The sequence below is a fragment of the Caretta caretta genome, chromosome 1, assembly GCF_965140235.1.
Source record: "Caretta caretta isolate rCarCar2 chromosome 1, rCarCar1.hap1, whole genome shotgun sequence".
NCBI lineage: Eukaryota > Metazoa > Chordata > Testudines > Cheloniidae > Caretta > Caretta caretta.
The window spans coordinates 180125070-180143709 of NC_134206.1; the positions used below are offsets into that span (position 1 = coordinate 180125070).

At 38.7% G+C, this 18640-nt stretch overlaps 1 protein-coding gene across 5 annotated transcripts in view; it reads right to left on the reverse strand.

Moving 5' to 3' along the window:
• Positions 1-389: 389 nt before the first annotated feature.
• Positions 390-18640, reverse strand: part of ROBO1 (roundabout guidance receptor 1) — a 1030664-nt gene continuing 1012413 nt past the window's right edge. For all 5 annotated transcript variants that reach the window (XM_075117735.1, XM_075117733.1, XM_048868853.2 and 2 more), the window contains 4 exons: positions 17386-17538; positions 6201-6509; positions 3251-3447; positions 390-2098 (listed from right to left, as the gene is read on the reverse strand). In XM_075117735.1, coding sequence (XP_074973836.1) covers positions 2084-2098; positions 3251-3447; positions 6201-6509; positions 17386-17538 — 674 coding nt within the window. In that variant the 3' untranslated portion in view covers positions 390-2083. The remainder of the gene's footprint in view (positions 2099-3250; positions 3448-6200; positions 6510-17385; positions 17539-18640) is intronic.

Below are 18640 nucleotides of genomic sequence, written 5' to 3' on the forward strand. Positions count from 1 at the left end.
ACCAAAGAAATTCCCTATCATTGAATTTGGAGACTCTTACATCCATATCCTCCCCCAACAAATGTGTCTCACTTCTCCGGTCTACAGTGTTATATGTGCATGGGTTAGGGACTGGACTTCTGTCTTCGAGCTCATTTTGGAAGTTAGCATGCTTTTAGAGATGTGATAGTTTACCCTATTAGAGCTGCTAAAATATTCATGAAGCACCTTTGCATCTTTGAAGTATTTGCATCTTTATGATTATCAGAAGTTATTATGCAAAAGTCTAAGGGCTTGATCCTGTTGACTTCAGTGGAATAATATCTCAAGTATATTGATATAAATCATATCATAATCAGACTCTAAAAGTTAGTTTTGAGTAAAACAAGAAACTTTACAAGACAAGATGCTGTATTTGAGAACATTTTTAATAAATAATGTGACAAAAATTACTTTCTGATTATTGGATCCTCAGTATGCAAAATTATGGCTAAAATATGAGGTTTCTTACATGAACATAATGAAAACATTAATCACATGGATTGTTCCCTTAGTACTGCACATCCTTTCTATGTAACCATTTTTTAAAAAATTAGCTAAATGAAAAATTTCAGTCCTCGGTAAACACCAAAACACTCTTTTTTTTCCCACTGGGGCTAGTCCTGATAGCTGTCCATAAACAAACACACAATTTTCCATTAGCACCAATGACAAAGAAATCATAGAATTACAGAAAAGATGATAAAATCTACAGAGAGAGGACATCATTTGGCAAAATTCAACACAACTAATGCCTCTATTTCAGCTTTTATGAAAATCCAATGTTGAGACAGGCCACAGCAAACTTGAGAATGTTCCACAAGTCCAGGAAAAGTGAGAAGTGTTCTGTTTATGGCTCACGTGTGGGTATGTTACTTTACCATCTGTCATCATTCAAATATTCCAAATACAAACATAAAGCATTAACAAAAAGATGAAAAAAGTCCCAAACAAATGCTTCTTAACATTTTTCAATAAGACAAAAAAGGTTAATAGTTACAATGGTTTACAAATAAAGTTTAGTGATTGTGCTTTTAAAACCAAAAAAAAAAAAAAAAAAAAGCAGTGCATTACAAAACAAACAAACCCCAAGATCAAACAAAACATCTTTAAGTGGCACTTCTTTAAGGTGAATTGATATTACGAGTAGAGGTCTGAGATTTGGGCCAGTCACAATAACTATGTCCTTACCCAATTATTATTAAAAATGTCCATTATTTTCCTTGCTTATTTTTATAAGTGTCATTTAAGTTGAAAATTAGAACAAGTTTCTAATAGACTTATTCATGCCATGACTAGACCACCAGAGTTCCTACTGGCTTGGCTCCTGCCTATCCCAAAGGACATTTTCAATAAGAATGTACTTGAATGATGAAAATGGGGAAGACAAATTAAAGTACAACAGGGGCTTTAAAATGAGTATATATTTACAGTATGAGCCACCCTACCCCAAGTTGCTTCTAGTTGCATTTTAAAAAGTAATTCTTTTGCTGCTGCAAAGGGTCATTGAGAAACTGGCAGGAAATAAAAGGAACAGTCCATTTTGAAATGCAAGTTACCATTTGCACGAACTGCAGGCTATAGTAAAGCCACTACATTAGAAGAACCCTTTGCACAAATTTCACTTTATGCAACTTAGTATTTTTAATCAATGCTATATTACACAGAAGATTATCAACTGACCCGGTGCCGTATCAACTGGCTTGGTGCCGCCTGAAGGGTGAAAACTAGGAATCCCAGGTTTTGGCACCCTCTTCTGTCCAAATCCTGAAGTGACAGTTGGCATCCACACCAGGAAGAGCAGGTTACCTGCCTTCTGGGCAGAAAGAAGGTGATACACTTAGCGTTATGCAATAGTCAGGGGCTGTTCATAATGAAAAGGGGTTAAAAAGAAATAGTAAAATAAAGGCTAGCGTTCTGATGGCATGAATAAAAATGAAAGTTTGTACACTCTGATTGCACTGAACATTATTTCTGGCATCAAACATCATCAGACTCGAGGCATCTTATGTGATATTTTTCTGATTAGATTTCAAAGCCTGTTACAGTACATCTCTCGTCCTCTTCAGCTTTCGGTTTCCTGTAAGAAATCAAAATAATTGGCTAGGTGTTAGCTTGTTTTTATTGTTGAAAGTATTTTCATTCTAGCCTTAGAGATTTTTACCCACAAACAACATATAACCATGCTATTGTGCATGAATTTTAAGACAAAGGCTGGGATTTGGTTGACACTAGAGGATGACAACAAAATATATAGTTTGTCTTTAAATATCTATTTAGTCTAATCTAGGACCAGAGACTCTAAGATGTGTCATGAGAGGGTAGAGTTAAGGTTGTTTTGGGTGCCCTATATCTGAAAATGTTTCTATTATTTTAAATTTAATCTTTATTTTGAATTTCCTCTGCTTATAATGCTTGGTTTTGTGGATAACCACAACATCCTTATATGTATTCTCAACAGTATCTCTATTTTAAGATGGATTTTGTTGGGAATAACAACAATGTACAGAGAAGAGCAACAAAAATTATTAAGGGTATGGAACAGCTTCCAAATGAAGAGAGATTAAAAAGACTGGGACTGTTCACCTTTGAAAAGAGACAACACAGGGGGAGCATGATAGAGGTCTATACAATCATGAATGGTGTGAAGAAAGTAAGTGTTATTTACCCCTTCACATAACATAAGAACCAGGGGTCATCCAATGAAATGAATAAGCAGCACATTTAAAACAAACAAAAAGAAGTACTTCTTCACACAACACATAGTCCATCTGTGGAACTCATTGCCAGGGGATAATGTGAAGGCTATAACTATAACTGGGTTAAAAAAAAAGAACTACATAAGTTCATGGAGGATAGGTCCATCAATGGCTATTAGTCAAGATAGTCAGGGAGGCAATCCCATGCTACGGGTACCCCTGAGCCTCTTACTGCCAGATGCTGCAACTTGACGACAGGGGATGGATCACTTGATGATTGCCCTGTTCTGTTCATTCCCTCTGGAGGATCTGGCATTGGCTACTGTCAGAAGACAGGATACTGGGCTAGATGGACCATTGGTCTGACCAGTATGGCCGTTCTTATGTTTAATGAACAATTAAAATAATTTTCCTAAGTTAAATATTTCCACTTTTGAAACGTGCTTTCACCTTGCTATCTATCTAGGTCCGCAAATCATTTTCCAGTGACAAGGGTCTATCATATGCATTGCTAATAGTGCCATTGCAGTTACCTCTAATTCTTCTTCTTCTTCTCCTTGGTCATATGCTCCCAGTACTTGCATTTCGGCAGCATTTCTTCGGCCTATATTGGTTTGATCTGCCCTTTGTCTACCTCCTGATCCTCTTGATGACATAGAGCTGGAGGAACTGGGATCTCTTGGATTATTTGATGTTGGGAATGTAGGCCTACAATATGGTAAGATGTCCTCTGTGCAATGAAATACATACATTGTTATGTACATTTATATGCTTTAGTATAATGTGCATCTGCAAAGTCTGCATACATACTTAATGTGTGCAATTTTTAAATGGCCACACAGAGATTTAGTGATGGCTGGTAGCAGTATGAACTGCTTCACAATTGTTTCCATAACAGAGTAAAACATGTTATTGAAGAAAAGGCAATAGTGAGGTTAGAAATATGGAAATGAAGAGAAAGAAGCAACAGAAAGAGTGATCCATGATTCACGTCCACTTATGACATGAAACTTATGATCCCTGCTCTGTATTCCAGCAGAAAATGGAGAAATGAAGAAAACCTCTGCTGTATATTTGTCAGGTATGACCTTGGAAGTGGAGGGGACAATTCATCCTTGAGCTCTACTGGGGTTGTGGGGGCTCAGCACCTCTGAAAATCAGGCGCACCATATCTCAAGCTGAACATTCAAAAATGTAGGTACTCAAATTTAGTGGAAAAATTTGTTAATCTGGGCCTGTGTCACTTGGCCAGGATCCTACAAACAGTAGCAGACTCAGTAATGCACTTCAGGTCTCCTCTCTCCATAGCCATTAGACCACTGTTTCTCAAATGGTGGGTCCTGGCCCAGCAGTGGATTGTGGTAAGGCGCTAGAGGAGTCGCCATGCCCAGGGTCAGATTAACCCATCATTGGGCCCTGGCCTAGGCAAACACACACTTCTCTTGGCCTGATGAGGATGGGAGGCCATGAGGGTTGGACAGCGAGACTGCCTTGCACTCACCCTGCAGGACTGGGCCTAGCTCCCCGCTCTGGACATTGTAACCTGGTACACAGAGTTTCACCACAACTCAGGAGGCCAAGCGTGTGACCCCAGGTACTAGGTCACAACGCCTGGAGCAGGGTGTTGATTTCAACCCAATGGGACAGGAGCCACTGCTATTGGGTGTGTGGGGCAGATTCTCTCTCCAACCTCTCCTACTCACACACTGTGTCCTCCCTTCCCCTCTGCTGGGGCAGAGGGTACATCTGTGTAATGGTGGCTTGCAAAAAAAGAAAAACTTAGTGAGTGGGTTGCCTTAGTAAAAACTTTGGGAATCACTGCACTAGGCTTACACTACAGTCAACAGGATGTGCAGCTGATAAGTTAACCTCTGAAAATCAGGTCCTTTGGGTTGGTTTCAAGTCGGGCACAGAAAAACAGACACACCCAAAATTAGTTGGCACTTTGGAAATCTTTGGCCTTAAAATTCCTTATCCCTCATTTTTGATTTTGCTTTGAGACATATGGATGAAAAGCAGTATACCAGAGCTAAGTATTTTTATTAAGTAAATAATAATTAGAATCAGTAATAGATACTGCAAACCTGAATGCTTCCATTCCTTTTATTGTCAGTAAATTTCATTTTCTTACTCAGTCACATGTAGGCTACCTTATGATTTTAGAGCTCAAGTACATATCTATAAATCAACACACAGACATCTGCCCTAATGTTTTAACTGTTTCTGAAGGTGAGATGCCCCTTAAATACTAACATTGTTTCCAATTTTACTGTCATCAGCAAATTTTGCCACCTGCTCGAAGCCATTAATCCATAAATTGAAAAGCAACAGCCCCAGAACCAACCCCTGAAGTAACCCTCTAATGACTTCTCTTTATTGTGACCCACTGCCATTTACAATGACCTCTTGCTTATGTGCCCATTTAACCAATTTACTGTCCAATTTCTATTCCCCTGTTTTGTATCCAGGCTAGCTAGTCTAAGAAAGAATCAAGCGTTTGCTTGATACTTTGCCCAAAGCTTTCCTGAGGGCTAGATAGATACTGTCATATGAACTCCCTTTATCGATAGCCTTACTGACCTCCATAAAATAAGAGATTAAGTTGGTCTAGCATGATCCTTTTTTGTAACATCATTCTGGTTACTATTTGTAACCTGTACAACTTCAATCCATTCTATTGGTCTAATCTTCATTATAGTGTTCTACTTTTTAAAGGGGATCGAAGTAAGACTAAGTGGTCTTTGAAATCTGGGTTGCACCTTTTTCCTTTATAAATGTAAGGTGAAAATGAGTCAACCTTCAATTCATCAGTATTATTACTAAATATCTGGGTTACCTGAGCCTCACTGAACTCCCTTAATAAACTGGGGCAGAGGCAGGAGGAGATCACACAAGTGACAAATGTCCATAAGGCACTCCAAGAATGCCTCTCCAGGTGTAGCTGTAAAACGTAAGGTATGCACATACAGCACTTATATTGATCATACTACCCATGTGGAGCATTGTAGAATGGCTCCTGATAGCCAGTAGCAGTCAATGTAAGCAACGCAGTGTCTACACTGGTACTGCATAAACCTAATTACATCGAAGGTGACCCTATGCCATGCGGGGAAGTGGTGTTACAACACTGGCATACAGAGGCACTTATGTCAGCAAGAGCCACATTTAAGTGAAGACACTTCCACAGATAATTAGATGCAAGGCAAGTTACGTCAACCTAACCCCATAGTGTAGCAGGGGTGGTAGAACAGTTTGTATAGTGGGGGTGCTGAGAGCCATTAAACCAAACTGTAAACCCTGTATATGATGGAAACCACTTCAAGTCAGGGGCTGTGGCAGCACCCCCAGTTTCAGCACTTATATAGCATCGACCAGGCCTAACTTCTCAGGCCTGCTGTGAATTTGATCGGGAGGTCTGTGGACCAGATCTTCCTGCTTAGCTATGTTATATATTTCATTAAACTCAATGCATGTCAAAATCACCTTGGAGAAGATGAGTTTTTGCTTGTGTGCCTTCTCGCTTTGCTGCTTTGTTTCCTCGCAGTTTCCCATCATTTTGCTGTTCCTGCAATTCTCTCCGCTCTCCTGAATTTGTCCGCACATCAGAATGCTGTCTGCCATCTGCCCCTTCCCTCCCTTTGTAGCTCACTCCTTTTCTTTCCGTGGACCTGTCTGTTCTCGGTTCTATAGAGGCGAGTTTTGGCAACATGACAGGCCGCACCTCCAGCTGTGACTTGGACGGGGCAGTAGGAGATTTAATAGCAGGAGGTGGCACTGGAGGGGGTGGCAGGTCTACAAAGTAAAAAAAAAATTACATCAGGCATTAACAAAATTAAGGAATAGTATTTTACTTCCACTGTGGTAACTCATCATATTTTTAGGTCAATTTTCTCACAAAAGAAAATCGTTAACTTAGAATTAAGACTGCTCAAGTGTTCAACCAACCCAAGCATTAAACCGTCAAGAGTCAGACTTTCCCCCTCCAATCACAAGATGAACTTAGAAATCATTATTTAAAAAACAACAAATTTATTGTGTTAAAATTTTGCCTTCTGCTGTTTGAGCCTGTAGGAGGAAGTAGCCACCCTGAGATCATTTCCAGTTCTAAATTCAACCCTAAAAGTAGCAAAAATGCAGGCTTCTAACTGGCTGCTCAGAGAGGGGCTTCACCTATTCTTTCCTACCCCTGGGGTGAGAGAGTTCATTCTCATTCCTCTCCGTTGGCTTCTTTATCACTGTCTCTTCATCCTCGTAGCCCTTGAACTCATCAGCCTCCCTCTTGCACACCATACTTCTCTCCTCCTCAGTTTTCAATGCAGTCCCACATCCCTGTCTTCCCTTCAGTCTTCTCGACTCCCCTTCTGCATCCTCCTGCTCCACAATCCTCAGCATTCCTCTAAGTCTGCCTTGCTCCCACATCTCCATACAGTTCCCCTGCCCAGTTTCCTCCTGCCTATCTCTGTATCTCCTTCTAAGTTCTACCACTTCTCAGTCTCTCTTCTGCTTCTTATCTTCTCCTGTCTCCTCACACTTTTCTATAAGGCTCCCTAACCACAGAACTGCAGCCATTTTCCTTGATGACAGTGTGACTTCAATCCCAAGGAAAACAATGAGTGCTGGTGGCCACCTTTAGTAGGCACTTTTCTACACAAACAATTAGTTCATGGCATGCTAGGATGTGACTCTACTTTGCAATAGCCTGTCATGGAGTAACAATCCACATGGACCCTGCTGACGTACATGAACAGTTTGTTAATGAACTTAGATTTCGTCCTCTTTGAAATGGCACCAATCAAAGTGCATTAATAAATTAATACACACCAGCAGGGTCCATGTGAACAGTTATTATACAGCAGAATAAATTCATACTCCAGCTTGCTGCAAAATAAATGTTTGTGTAGACAAGTCCGAGGGGCAGCCTTACTTTCACATATAGACAGTTAACATCGTTGCTAATTTGCCTAATTTCAGCCCTATTCAAAGTCAAAGTATTTGCCCATGAATAAGGGCAAATCTGCAAAATGGAAGACAGCAATAGAGAGCATGTAAAAGTTGAAAAAAATCAGAATATCATGAGCGAAGCAAAGTAGTAAATAAAGGCAACACTCACCCATCAGAGTCCCCATCTCCAACATTAACCCTGCTATCATTGTGATGCCCTATCCTACAACACACTTCAAACCCTCTTTCACAAGCTCACTTTCAGATTAACAATACTATTGCTCTCAAATATATTTCATGTATGGCAAAGTATTACAATCACTGCTCTTGACCGTATGCTAGTGTAAAATAATTCTTGCATTCCAAGCGATGGAAGTACATTTCCTACGGAAGCAATGACTGTGAATGTGATGTAGTGGCAGACATCTCTCAGAAAAAGAGAATAAATTTGCTAAATTATTGACTTCTAAAAAGAAAAGGAGTATAGTGGCACCTTAGAAACTAACCAATTTATTTGAGCATAAGCTTTTGTGAGCTACATCGACGAAGTGAGCTGTAGCTCATGAAAGCTTATGCTCAAATAAATTGGTTAGTCTCTAAGGTGCCACAAGTACTCTGTTTCTTTTTACGAATACAGACTAACACGGCTGCTACTCTGAAACCTGACTTCTAAAAGAGACCTTGTAGCTTCTGAGGGAGTTCCATGTTGAATTATTGTAATGAATATTGGTAATGTCATTAGATTTTATGAAAACAACACAGACCAAAATGTTCAGTAGTTGGTGTTTATTAATAGAGTCCAAAGTCCATGCACACCGCATCCCCCTAAACGGTCCAGCTTCCACAAATCCTACTGACTTTAGTGGGAACTATAAGTGCTTGCCACCTCTGAAAATCAGTCCACTTTTATTTAGGTTCCCAAATGTGGTTTTAGGAGCCTGACTGTTGTCACCCAATTTTTAAAAGTTTGGCTATGCTTCTTGTGGATAGTCATCTTCCTTGTTGAGGTCATTCACGAGAAGAGCAAGCTTTTGCTATAGTTGTTCCGGACCTGAAATGTACTCAGTTCTTTGGGAGGGATACGGCTATTATATGAGAAACGTTGCTGATGGCTACCTGAAAAGGTAATCTAGAAGTACTCATAGACTCATAGATATTAAGGTCAGAAGGGACCATTATGATCATCTAGTCTGACCTCCTGCACAACACAGCCACAGAATCTCACCCACCCACTCCTGCAATAAACCTCTCACCTATGTCTGAGCTATTTCTGTTATTTTTCAGAATTATAGGATAGCTCACCCAACATCAAGTAAAGGAAATATATTCAGTCCTGGTCTTTGTAGGCACGCTATATGTAACCTTTTGCAACCTTATGTTGAAGTGCTCCCAATTAATATCACTATGAAGATACAAACCAACTTAGTTTTTAGGTTCAAGACTCTAGGTTACAGAAAATTTATTTAGTAGAGGACTGCTAGATGATACTTTGAATGATACAATTAAACTTTATTCAAAAGAAAAATGATTAGTTTAGCAAATAGGCATGCAATTATCACTTACACTCAAACATGAAATAGTGTATTAATGGCTATCAGTCCACTGAAAATAGAATGAAGTACAGCCTTATAATCATGAAACCTAACCATACCCGTCTGATGTTAATTAGAACTCTTCTGCAATTTACCAAGGCTACTTCTTTTATAATCTATTATAATACCAATTAACATTGAACTACACCTTACCATAATTATATTTCCACCACCTCCTTATTTGTTCTTTACATTACACATTATTTAAATAAACATCTGCACTAATGTCCTTCCCAGGTTTTCAATATAGATAGTATTTTAATCAAACATTCACAATCTTCAAAAACACTCATTAAAAACCTTGCTCAAACCAGTTATAATCAAAACATAACCACAACATAACCTTGGGTCATGTCTTTGCTAACTTTAATTTTCCCACTTTACTGACTCCAACTTATCTCAGACTTTCTCATGTTAGCAACTTCAATTTTCCATACTCCTGGAAAATTAGGCTAACTTCAGCCCAAAACCTAATTTCTACTTATTTCTTAACCTAAACCATCCTATAGGCTACACACAGCATATATACAATTCATTCATACAAGCTAGCCTGAAAGACAAGGGTATTTAAAACAGGTTTTGCATTAAAGATCGCTTTCTGTACTAGTTGAGTAGATCGCATTATAGAACCATAGGGTTAGAAGGGACCACAATAGTTGTCGAGTCTAACCCTCTGCCAAGGTGCAGGGTTTGTTGTTTCTAAACCTCCAACCTCCTTTTGAAAACCACCTGTGAAGGAGATTCCATGACTTCCCTAGGCAGTCTGTTCAAATGTCCTACTGTTCTTATTTTTCTGAAGTTTTTCCTAAGATTTAATCTAAATCTATTATGATGTACTTTGAACCCATTGCCTCTTGTCCTGCCCTCTGTGGCAAGAGAACAACTTTTCTCCATCTTTTTTATGGCATCCTTTTGAGTATTTGAAGACTGCTATCACCCCCCCCCCCAATCTCCTCTTTTCCAAACTAAGCATACCCAGCAGTTCCTTCAGCCTTTGTTCAGATGGCTTGCATTCCATCCCTTTGGTCATCTTTGTCACTTGTACCTTTCCAGTTTCTCTACATCCTTTCTATACATTGATAACCAAAATTGGACACAGTACTCCAGCTGAGGCCTAACCGGTGCTGAGTAAAGCAGTACTATCCCCTCCCATGGCTTGCATGCTATACCTCTGTTAATGCAACCTAAAATTGCATTAGCTTTTTTCGCAACAACATTGCATTGCTGATTCATGTTGAGTTTGTGATCCACTGCAACTCCCAGATCCTTCTCAGCGATGCTGCTGCCAAGCCTGTTGTCCCCAATTTTCTATTTATGCATTTTTGTTTTTCTTCCCTAAACGTAGCACCTTCCATTTGTCTTTGCTGAATTTCATTTTGTTATGTATAGCCCAGTTCTCCAGTTTATCAAGATCCCTCTGAATTTTAGCTCTATCCTCCAATGTGTTGGCAACCCCTCCTAGCTTTGTGACATCTGCATTTTTGATCAGATCTTCTTCTTGTAGGTATGCATTATGCAAATAGGACACAAATTCTGCAAGATATTAAGTGCTTCCTGCAAGACATTTCAGAGATGTTTGAAAATAGTTGACAGCTAAACAAAGTACTGAAGAAGTCGGTAGCAATTGAAGATACTTGGCACAGTCATAGAATTGAAGCCCCAAAACCTAACATGAAGACTAATGAGACTGGTCCATTGAAAATAGTTTTATAACTTTTCTCTTCCATTTAGCTTGTGCTGCAGTATCGAATGTATCCCAGCACGGCAACAATAATTATTTATAAGGGGCATCTATGCTATTTTTCTCTCTTCCACATTAATACTTAACATTTTTAAAAATAGAAGGGGAAAGCTATCAGTCAGTTATAATAGCACACAACTGTATTATAAAAGGTGAAGGAAAGTTTTAAAAAGCTCACATACTGTAACTAAGATACAAGGCTGTTTTGGATCAAGGCTACAGGAAACAAACCATAGGCATATATTAAGTAAACAGGTGAAGAAAATGTGCATGTGAGAGGAGTAAATGAGTCAGTAATGCATGCATCCCAAGTGCATCTATTAAAGAATGAAGACCACTGAACATTTTAAAATCCCTGCTTCAGCAATTTGCAATGAAATGCATTCATTCTCACTATTTCCTCTGAGACGATCTGAGAGAGCTTTCAAAATCTCAGAGCAGCTGCATTTTTCAGCTATCACCTCTGTACATTCAGATAGTTCAAGGTATATTTGTGCAGATGTACATTTGAACTGAAAACTGACTGAACTGGTACAACAAAAGTAAGGAGATGAGTTCAAGATGACTAAAAACTGGAATAAAAGCAGAGCTTAAAGTCATCCAGAGCTGTCTGGAAAGGATCTCTGGTAAATATTTTCAAATCCGCACGTCCCACAGGGCAGAAGCCATGAGCTCCGGCACTCCACAGCTGAAGGGGGTAGGGGACCCTGGGAAATAATTTCTGAGAATTTAAGCCCTGAGTACAAGTAAATGGGATGATGAGATATATTCCTGGCACTAGCAACCAGAACGCTGTCCTGTGGTGGCCACTTAAGATTCCCTCTCAGGGGCATTGCAGGGGTGTGCCATAGCTGAGGGAAAGGGTGGAATTGTGCATGAAGCTCTACCTGAGCCTTAGCTGGCACAGTGGTCCATGTGGAATCACTGCAGCAGGGCTAACACACAGCAGTCCTTCACCTGCTTTAAGTTATGCTTGGGTTCATTTCAGTCATTGGCTGGCCCAGAATCAAGGGAGTAGAAAGGTGGTTCAAGCTACATTTCCTAACTTTGGAAAACTGAGTACTTCAGGTAAAAGAAACCAATAATGCCCATCAGCCTCACCATGCACTGGCGATAAAGACCTGTCCATCTTAATTTATACAACTTCCAAGCACCCTCCAGGGGCAAGTCTCACACTTTGGGAACTAGAAAAGGAGTACTGTGGCACCTTAGAGACTAACCAATTTATTTGAGCATAAGCTTTCGTGAGCTACAGCTGAAGTGAGCTGTAGCTCATGAAAGCTTATGCTCAAATAAATTGGTTAGTCTCTAAGGTGCCACAAGTACTCCTTTTCTTTTTGCGAATACAGACTAACACGGCTGCTACTCTGAAACCTGTCACTTTGGGAAATGTTTCCCTCTGTTCCCCTTATTTGCATCAAGTATAAACTGGGAATCTTTGTAAGTGCAATCTTTTTTCTTCTCCCCTGCCATAGGGTGACCAGACGTCCCGATTTTTGGGTCTTTTTTAAATATAGGCTCCTATTACCCCCCACCCACAATCCTGATTTTTCACGTTTGGTGTCTAGTCACCCTACCCTGCCATAACATTGGGAATTTTGTGGGCATCAGTTTGGAAAGTAATTGGAATTATTTGAATATGGGATAAACTTCTTCATCAGAGGCTTCTGACTTCTCAACCATTTTTAGACATTACTAAGAAATGTACACAAAGTCATCGGTAATTTCAGAAATCAGTCAGTGAAGTATAACTAACTTTTCTCCCCCAAATCCCAACCAGTTACAAGTTAAAGTGGGCAATGATTAAAATGATTATTTAGGTAGAATTAAGGCATGGTAATAGAAGAGAAAACACATCCATATAAAAAACTTTTGTAAAATTGCATTAATACAAGAATAACTACAGAAAAAGTGATCATCTCTTCAGAGAGAGCTTTGTCATACCCTGCAGGGAAACTATAAAAATCTTCATTATAACAGTGTTCCTTGCTGAGAAGAATCCTTTAAAAAGGAAAAAGGAAACTTTTCTGAGGTCAACACTATTACACTCCTGTGGTGTTTATTTAACAGCTCAAATCACAGAGAAAATCAAAACTCAATCTACCACCTCTAGTACAAACTGTTATGTTTCGTTATTAAAAAGAAAATGGAGGCCTCTGTAGCGAGAAATAAAAAAAGTTAATAACAGAGTGACATCAAACCAATATAAGGAATTCAGAGGTACCTAGTAAAGGTCAGCTGCTCTCAACTGTTTCATTTGTGTTTGCATATAGGTGTCGTATTATTGCCCATTTAAGACAAACAATTAACAGATGCCATTTTATAACATATTTTACAGGGGAAATCTTCCATATGTGCCTTTTGAAAAGGGTGATTATAATTTTCAATAAGATTATAAATGAGAGCATACATAATAATCATGGGGAAAACAACTGCAGAAAAAATAATCAATCCACTAAGCCAGTTTTGTACTAAAGTGGAGAAACTGAAAATAAACATAAAAAAGATCACTCATAAGTAACGATGAATGAAATATTATTAGGAATCTTCTTTAAAAAAATTAAACATATAAAGCCCAAGATATCTACTATCATATCTCAGGGAAAAACAGTTGATAGTTAAAGATTGTGATATGCTATGTGATATGATATGCTAAATTGCATGAACAATAATTGAGCGAATGCATGTACAAAACCCCAGTACAATATATAAAGGAGTTTTTTTTTTCCAATGTGCACGTTTATATAATTATAACTTACACATAGTAAAAGCTTTCAGCTCACAAAATAGTCTCAGTTTTAAGGTCAGTATCCCCAGATGCCTCAGGATAGAAGCAGATGCTGTGTCCTATGCAAAAATGCTCTATCCTGGAATGTCACAAGAAACTGAATGTTCAAATTATAACATCATTTTATAGAAAAAACGATTTTTGGCAATTTGTAGAAATTGAAAAAAAAATTAGTTATAATTTTTCTCTCTTTCTGAAGTTGCACAGTTTAGACATTTTGTATTATCAAGGCAGAGAGACACAACGATACAGGTGGGTCTATAGTGGGGAGAGTCGGAAACATTTTGGAATTGTTTGTCATGTCAATATCTGGCACAGCCACCTTTCCACTTGTGAGAAATGTTGCTTTAATAACCTCATCATTTATTGTGGGTGCAAATGACAACACTGAGCTATTGACCTGTTTTCAGGTAGTTAGCTAGCTACCTACATCAAATGTGGGAACAAAAATGGAGGCTGGATTTAAAAATCATGCACCGGATGTTGATACTGCCAATGCCAGAATCTGTATGGAAAATCCCAAAGACTATAACTCACTGCAGAAGATTTTCACTTCGTTTACCTAAATGCTTACAAGTCTGAGGGCTTCTAATTAGTGATCAATCAAATCAAAACGATTCAAAAGAGGCTTGCAAATGTATAATTTATGACAAGTACGGCGCAGAAAATATTTTTTAAACTTGATTTTTAAATAAAGTATGTCAATAGATCGGCGGAAGTTGGGTAGGGGAGAAATGCATTTGTTAGTAGGTTTTAGTAACGCGCTTGCTTGTATTTAACTCTCTGAAAGACTAGACAAAGAACAATTAAATATACATACATTTATTCCTTACCCTCCTTTCTCAGCAAAAGATTTTTAGCAACAAATATGGCGAACATTTCACAGTCTGGGTGACTGTCAATGAACAAAACAACAGAGCTGAAAGTCTGTTCTACATTCAGCAGAAACTGATCTGAACTAGTATCAGGCAAGGATATAACGTAGTCATTACATTACCCTCAGCTTGTTCAATCTTATACAATGCACAGTAAACTAAAAAAACATCCTGTGTTTAAGAATAAGCAATGGAAAGCAAACACATCTCCTTTCATTGCTGCATTATGAATAAAAACTCTCTGAAGCAACAATAATCTACTTCATAAACCGTGCCGGAAGAAAGAAAACAAAACCAGAATTTTTACAGCATATGCATATAATGCTGCTGACAACATTCTTGGCAATTTCAACCAATCATCTGACACCTGAATTTGCTTCCATATTTTTTTTATCATCCAGCTGTGTAAATCCTTCATGTCACAGATATTTCATAAAACTGCTAGAAAATATTTATTGAGCTAATGTAGCCAAGTAATTTGGGAATAGTGAAAAATGCTTCTATGCTACATAAGAAATAGCTGTTGTTTAGCAGTCACTTGTGAATGTAGGTTTTATTGAAAAGATAGAGAAATGATGAAATAATTAATCTCTTCTCCCTTCTAGTATTTAACAGCTCCAACCAGGGACAAAAGTCCAGGTTCAGACCATTAGTTTTCTTCCACTGTAAACTAGGCTGCTCACTCATTATGGGAAAAACTAGAAGCTTCTCTCGTAGTAAGCAGTGCTTTATAAAAGAAATAAATCACAGTATGACACCAAACCAATGGAAGAAATGAAGAGGTACCTTGAAAGGTCAACTGCGCTCAATTGTTTCTTTCATGTCTACATATCACTGTTCTCCACTTAAGGAAAATAATTATTAGATATTATTTTCCAGCTTATTCTAAAGGAGCAGCTTCTATATGTGCCTATTAAAATGTGTGATTATAATTTTCAGTAAGGCTTCAAATATGGCTGTGCAAATGGATTGGGGCAAAAAATAATAATACAACAAAACTGAACTGGGTTTTATTAGTATTGCAGAAAATAGAACAAATCCCTACTCTCTGACCAATCACAATGTATAGCAAATTAATTATAACACAGAGGTTAGCGGAAAATCATGTCTTATTAGAAAACATGCTGAAATAAGCATCTGCTCGAGCATACAAAACAAATATTGATCACAACTGTCAAATCTGTTACAATTTTTAACCACAGTGCTGCATGGTCTAACTTAGTATAATTACTTTTACAAAATACACCAAATACAGATCCCTCACTTATTTATTCCTGTGCTAGAGGGAAAGAAATGGCCACATACAACTCCAGTCCAGATTTTCTTTCTGATGTCCTAGCTACTGTAGATGTGATTATATCAAGGTTTGATGTTTAGCCAATTTTTCAGTTAAGAGCATTCTCTTCAAGATAATAAAAGCTGATAAAATGTCCATAAAATCTTGTAAAATGCCATTACAGAGGTCCCATAAATGTAAAATTGCTGGTATAGTTTTGGGATTTACACCCTATGTTGTCCCTTTCACAGAAGCAAACACGCACAAAACCACTGTAAATAACCTCTTGAAATCAGATAATATTCTGACAGCTCAGTTTCACTGACAAAAGGGACCTGGGCAGAAGCCAAGAGGCCCAGGTGCACTGTGTCATGCCAATATTTAATGCAGTCGAATATCAGATGGATGCTAGTGAGAGAAAATACTCAGAATAAAGTCAGATAATAGCACGGACAACCACTCATTGCAAAATTACTTCTGCTCATCATGCTGTGAGCTTTGTATTAAATTTTTCTGTCAAGTGGTAAGACTCACAGGGAGAAGTGGCTCAAAAACCCCTTCTTGTAACCCTGGATAAGGATCTATAATATTATGCTTTCATATGATAATGGCAAATGATGCCCCTCTTTGAAAAATTTCTGACTAGTAATGAAAGTCCTAATCAGATTGTTGTTGCTGAGAACCAGGAGGTGGGGAATGATGCCTCTGACACTCCTTCGTTCCCCTCCTCTTTTAGCGAATTTAGCAAACTTGACAAGATGGGTAAGTCTTCAAGAATTTATCTTACATGAATTTCCACAAAGCCCTTGAGTTGTTTATAAAAACTGGAAGGCGATGGTTTAATAAAAGCTGGGCCACCTGAGGCATTTTCATTAAAGGCTCTCTCTAGACAACATCACAATGTTTGCATTATCCTCCTATACTCCCCAGAGAATACAAGCATTACCTTTTCAGCAGGAGTCGATATTGTGTGTGAAGGCATGAGAGAAGATGATTACATTTTGCCTTTTGGTGCACAAAGTAACTAACAATACTTGCATTCGGATTAAAATTCAGCTATTTTGTTGGTTACCATCTGAATGCTAAATTGTTTCTGTGAAAAAAAACCTGACACTTTGGAGGAGTTATTGTTCCATTATTTTAATGAAAATTTTAATCCCAGGCACACATTATTTTCAACTACCATACCTATATGTGCTACCTTTTCTCTTAAATAATGGCAGCAATTAGCCTATTAGGACATGACAGAAAACAGATGCAGCAGAGGCATCCATAAAGACTACCAAGTATGGAAATTTAAAATGATTAATTTGCTTAACATATTTAGCAATAGCAAACACAAATCACTGATTTTTTTTAAAACAGAATGTTATCTCTGAGGAAAACCTTTACACACTCAGCATATATCTAGAGCAGTTCATTGACACTTTCACCTGTTTCAATGGACTGACTTACCATCTGTGTAGACTTCTCTGCGCAGATGTCCTGGCTGGTGTTTTTGCTTTTTGGCAGGTCGGAGCTTTTGTATTACAACAGCACTCATGTTGCTGTCAGTAGACACAGGGCTGGTGGGTCTAGGGCAGTGCGATACATGAAAATGTCTACGGCCTGAAAAAAATAATTACAGAACAACAGAATGTTGTTATTTTTCTCTCCAAAATAAGATATTATATTCCCTCTCTTTTTAAAATGAGAATCATGTGCAGCCATTCTAAAACTGAAGTTATTTAATTATAATATTACATTAACCTAAATCTTGTAATATCCTTATTGGTGATATGGTTTACAGCATATTTTTAACAAACAATTGAAGAGATACATTAATCTTCAAATCAATAAACAGGCGGACTTAGTTTCCCAGAAATTATACAACTTGTTTGTTTCTAGTAGGTGCCCTGCAGGAATCTGAACTCTGTGACCAAGCAGGAATAGAATGTTTTATCAGCCCAATAGCAATGTCCATCAACAACAAAATGCATCACTTTCACAATGGGCTTCAGATCCTCTGGCATGGACAATGCACAGGTTCACTCAAAAATGTACCATGGCAGAACAATGAGCAGGACCTAGTTACAAATGCATACAGCACTACACTGCTTGAATCATTAACAATAAAGCACTATTTGTGAAGTACACCAAATTGTTCGTAGATCCAAAATATGACAAATCCCTGTATGATGGGGTGTTCACCCCACACCAGCCTGGAAGGGGTTAATAAGGCTGAGAAGGAATTTTGTGGCCTAATTAATCCCCTGCATGATGATGGTGCACAGCTGAGAAGAAAGACGCAGGGCTAGGATAAAGCCAGGAAGCTAGCAACAAAAAGGAGCTGCAGGGAAGTAGTCTAAGGGGTGGAGCCAGAAGGTTGGTAAAGACTCAGAAAAAAGGCAGTAAGGTTCAGAACAGGACAGAACATTCGGGACCCAGACTAGAGGGTGGGCCTCGTTCCTCTACCAGCTACTGGGGAAGTGGCACTGGCTGGGCAGTGAATGGGAAGGCTGCCTGAGCCTGTTTGTTAGCAGAGACTCTGATACGCTGGAAGGAGAGGACGTGTGTGCTTTGGCTGGATGGCCAAACCACAGACACAGAGCAACTTGCCTCACGGAAAGCTAGGAAGAGAAGGCAGAGCACACGGTAAGAGGTGGAAAGGAGGTGTCAGACCTGAAATCAGCTAATCCCCAGAGCAAACAGGAGGTGACCGACCAGCAGT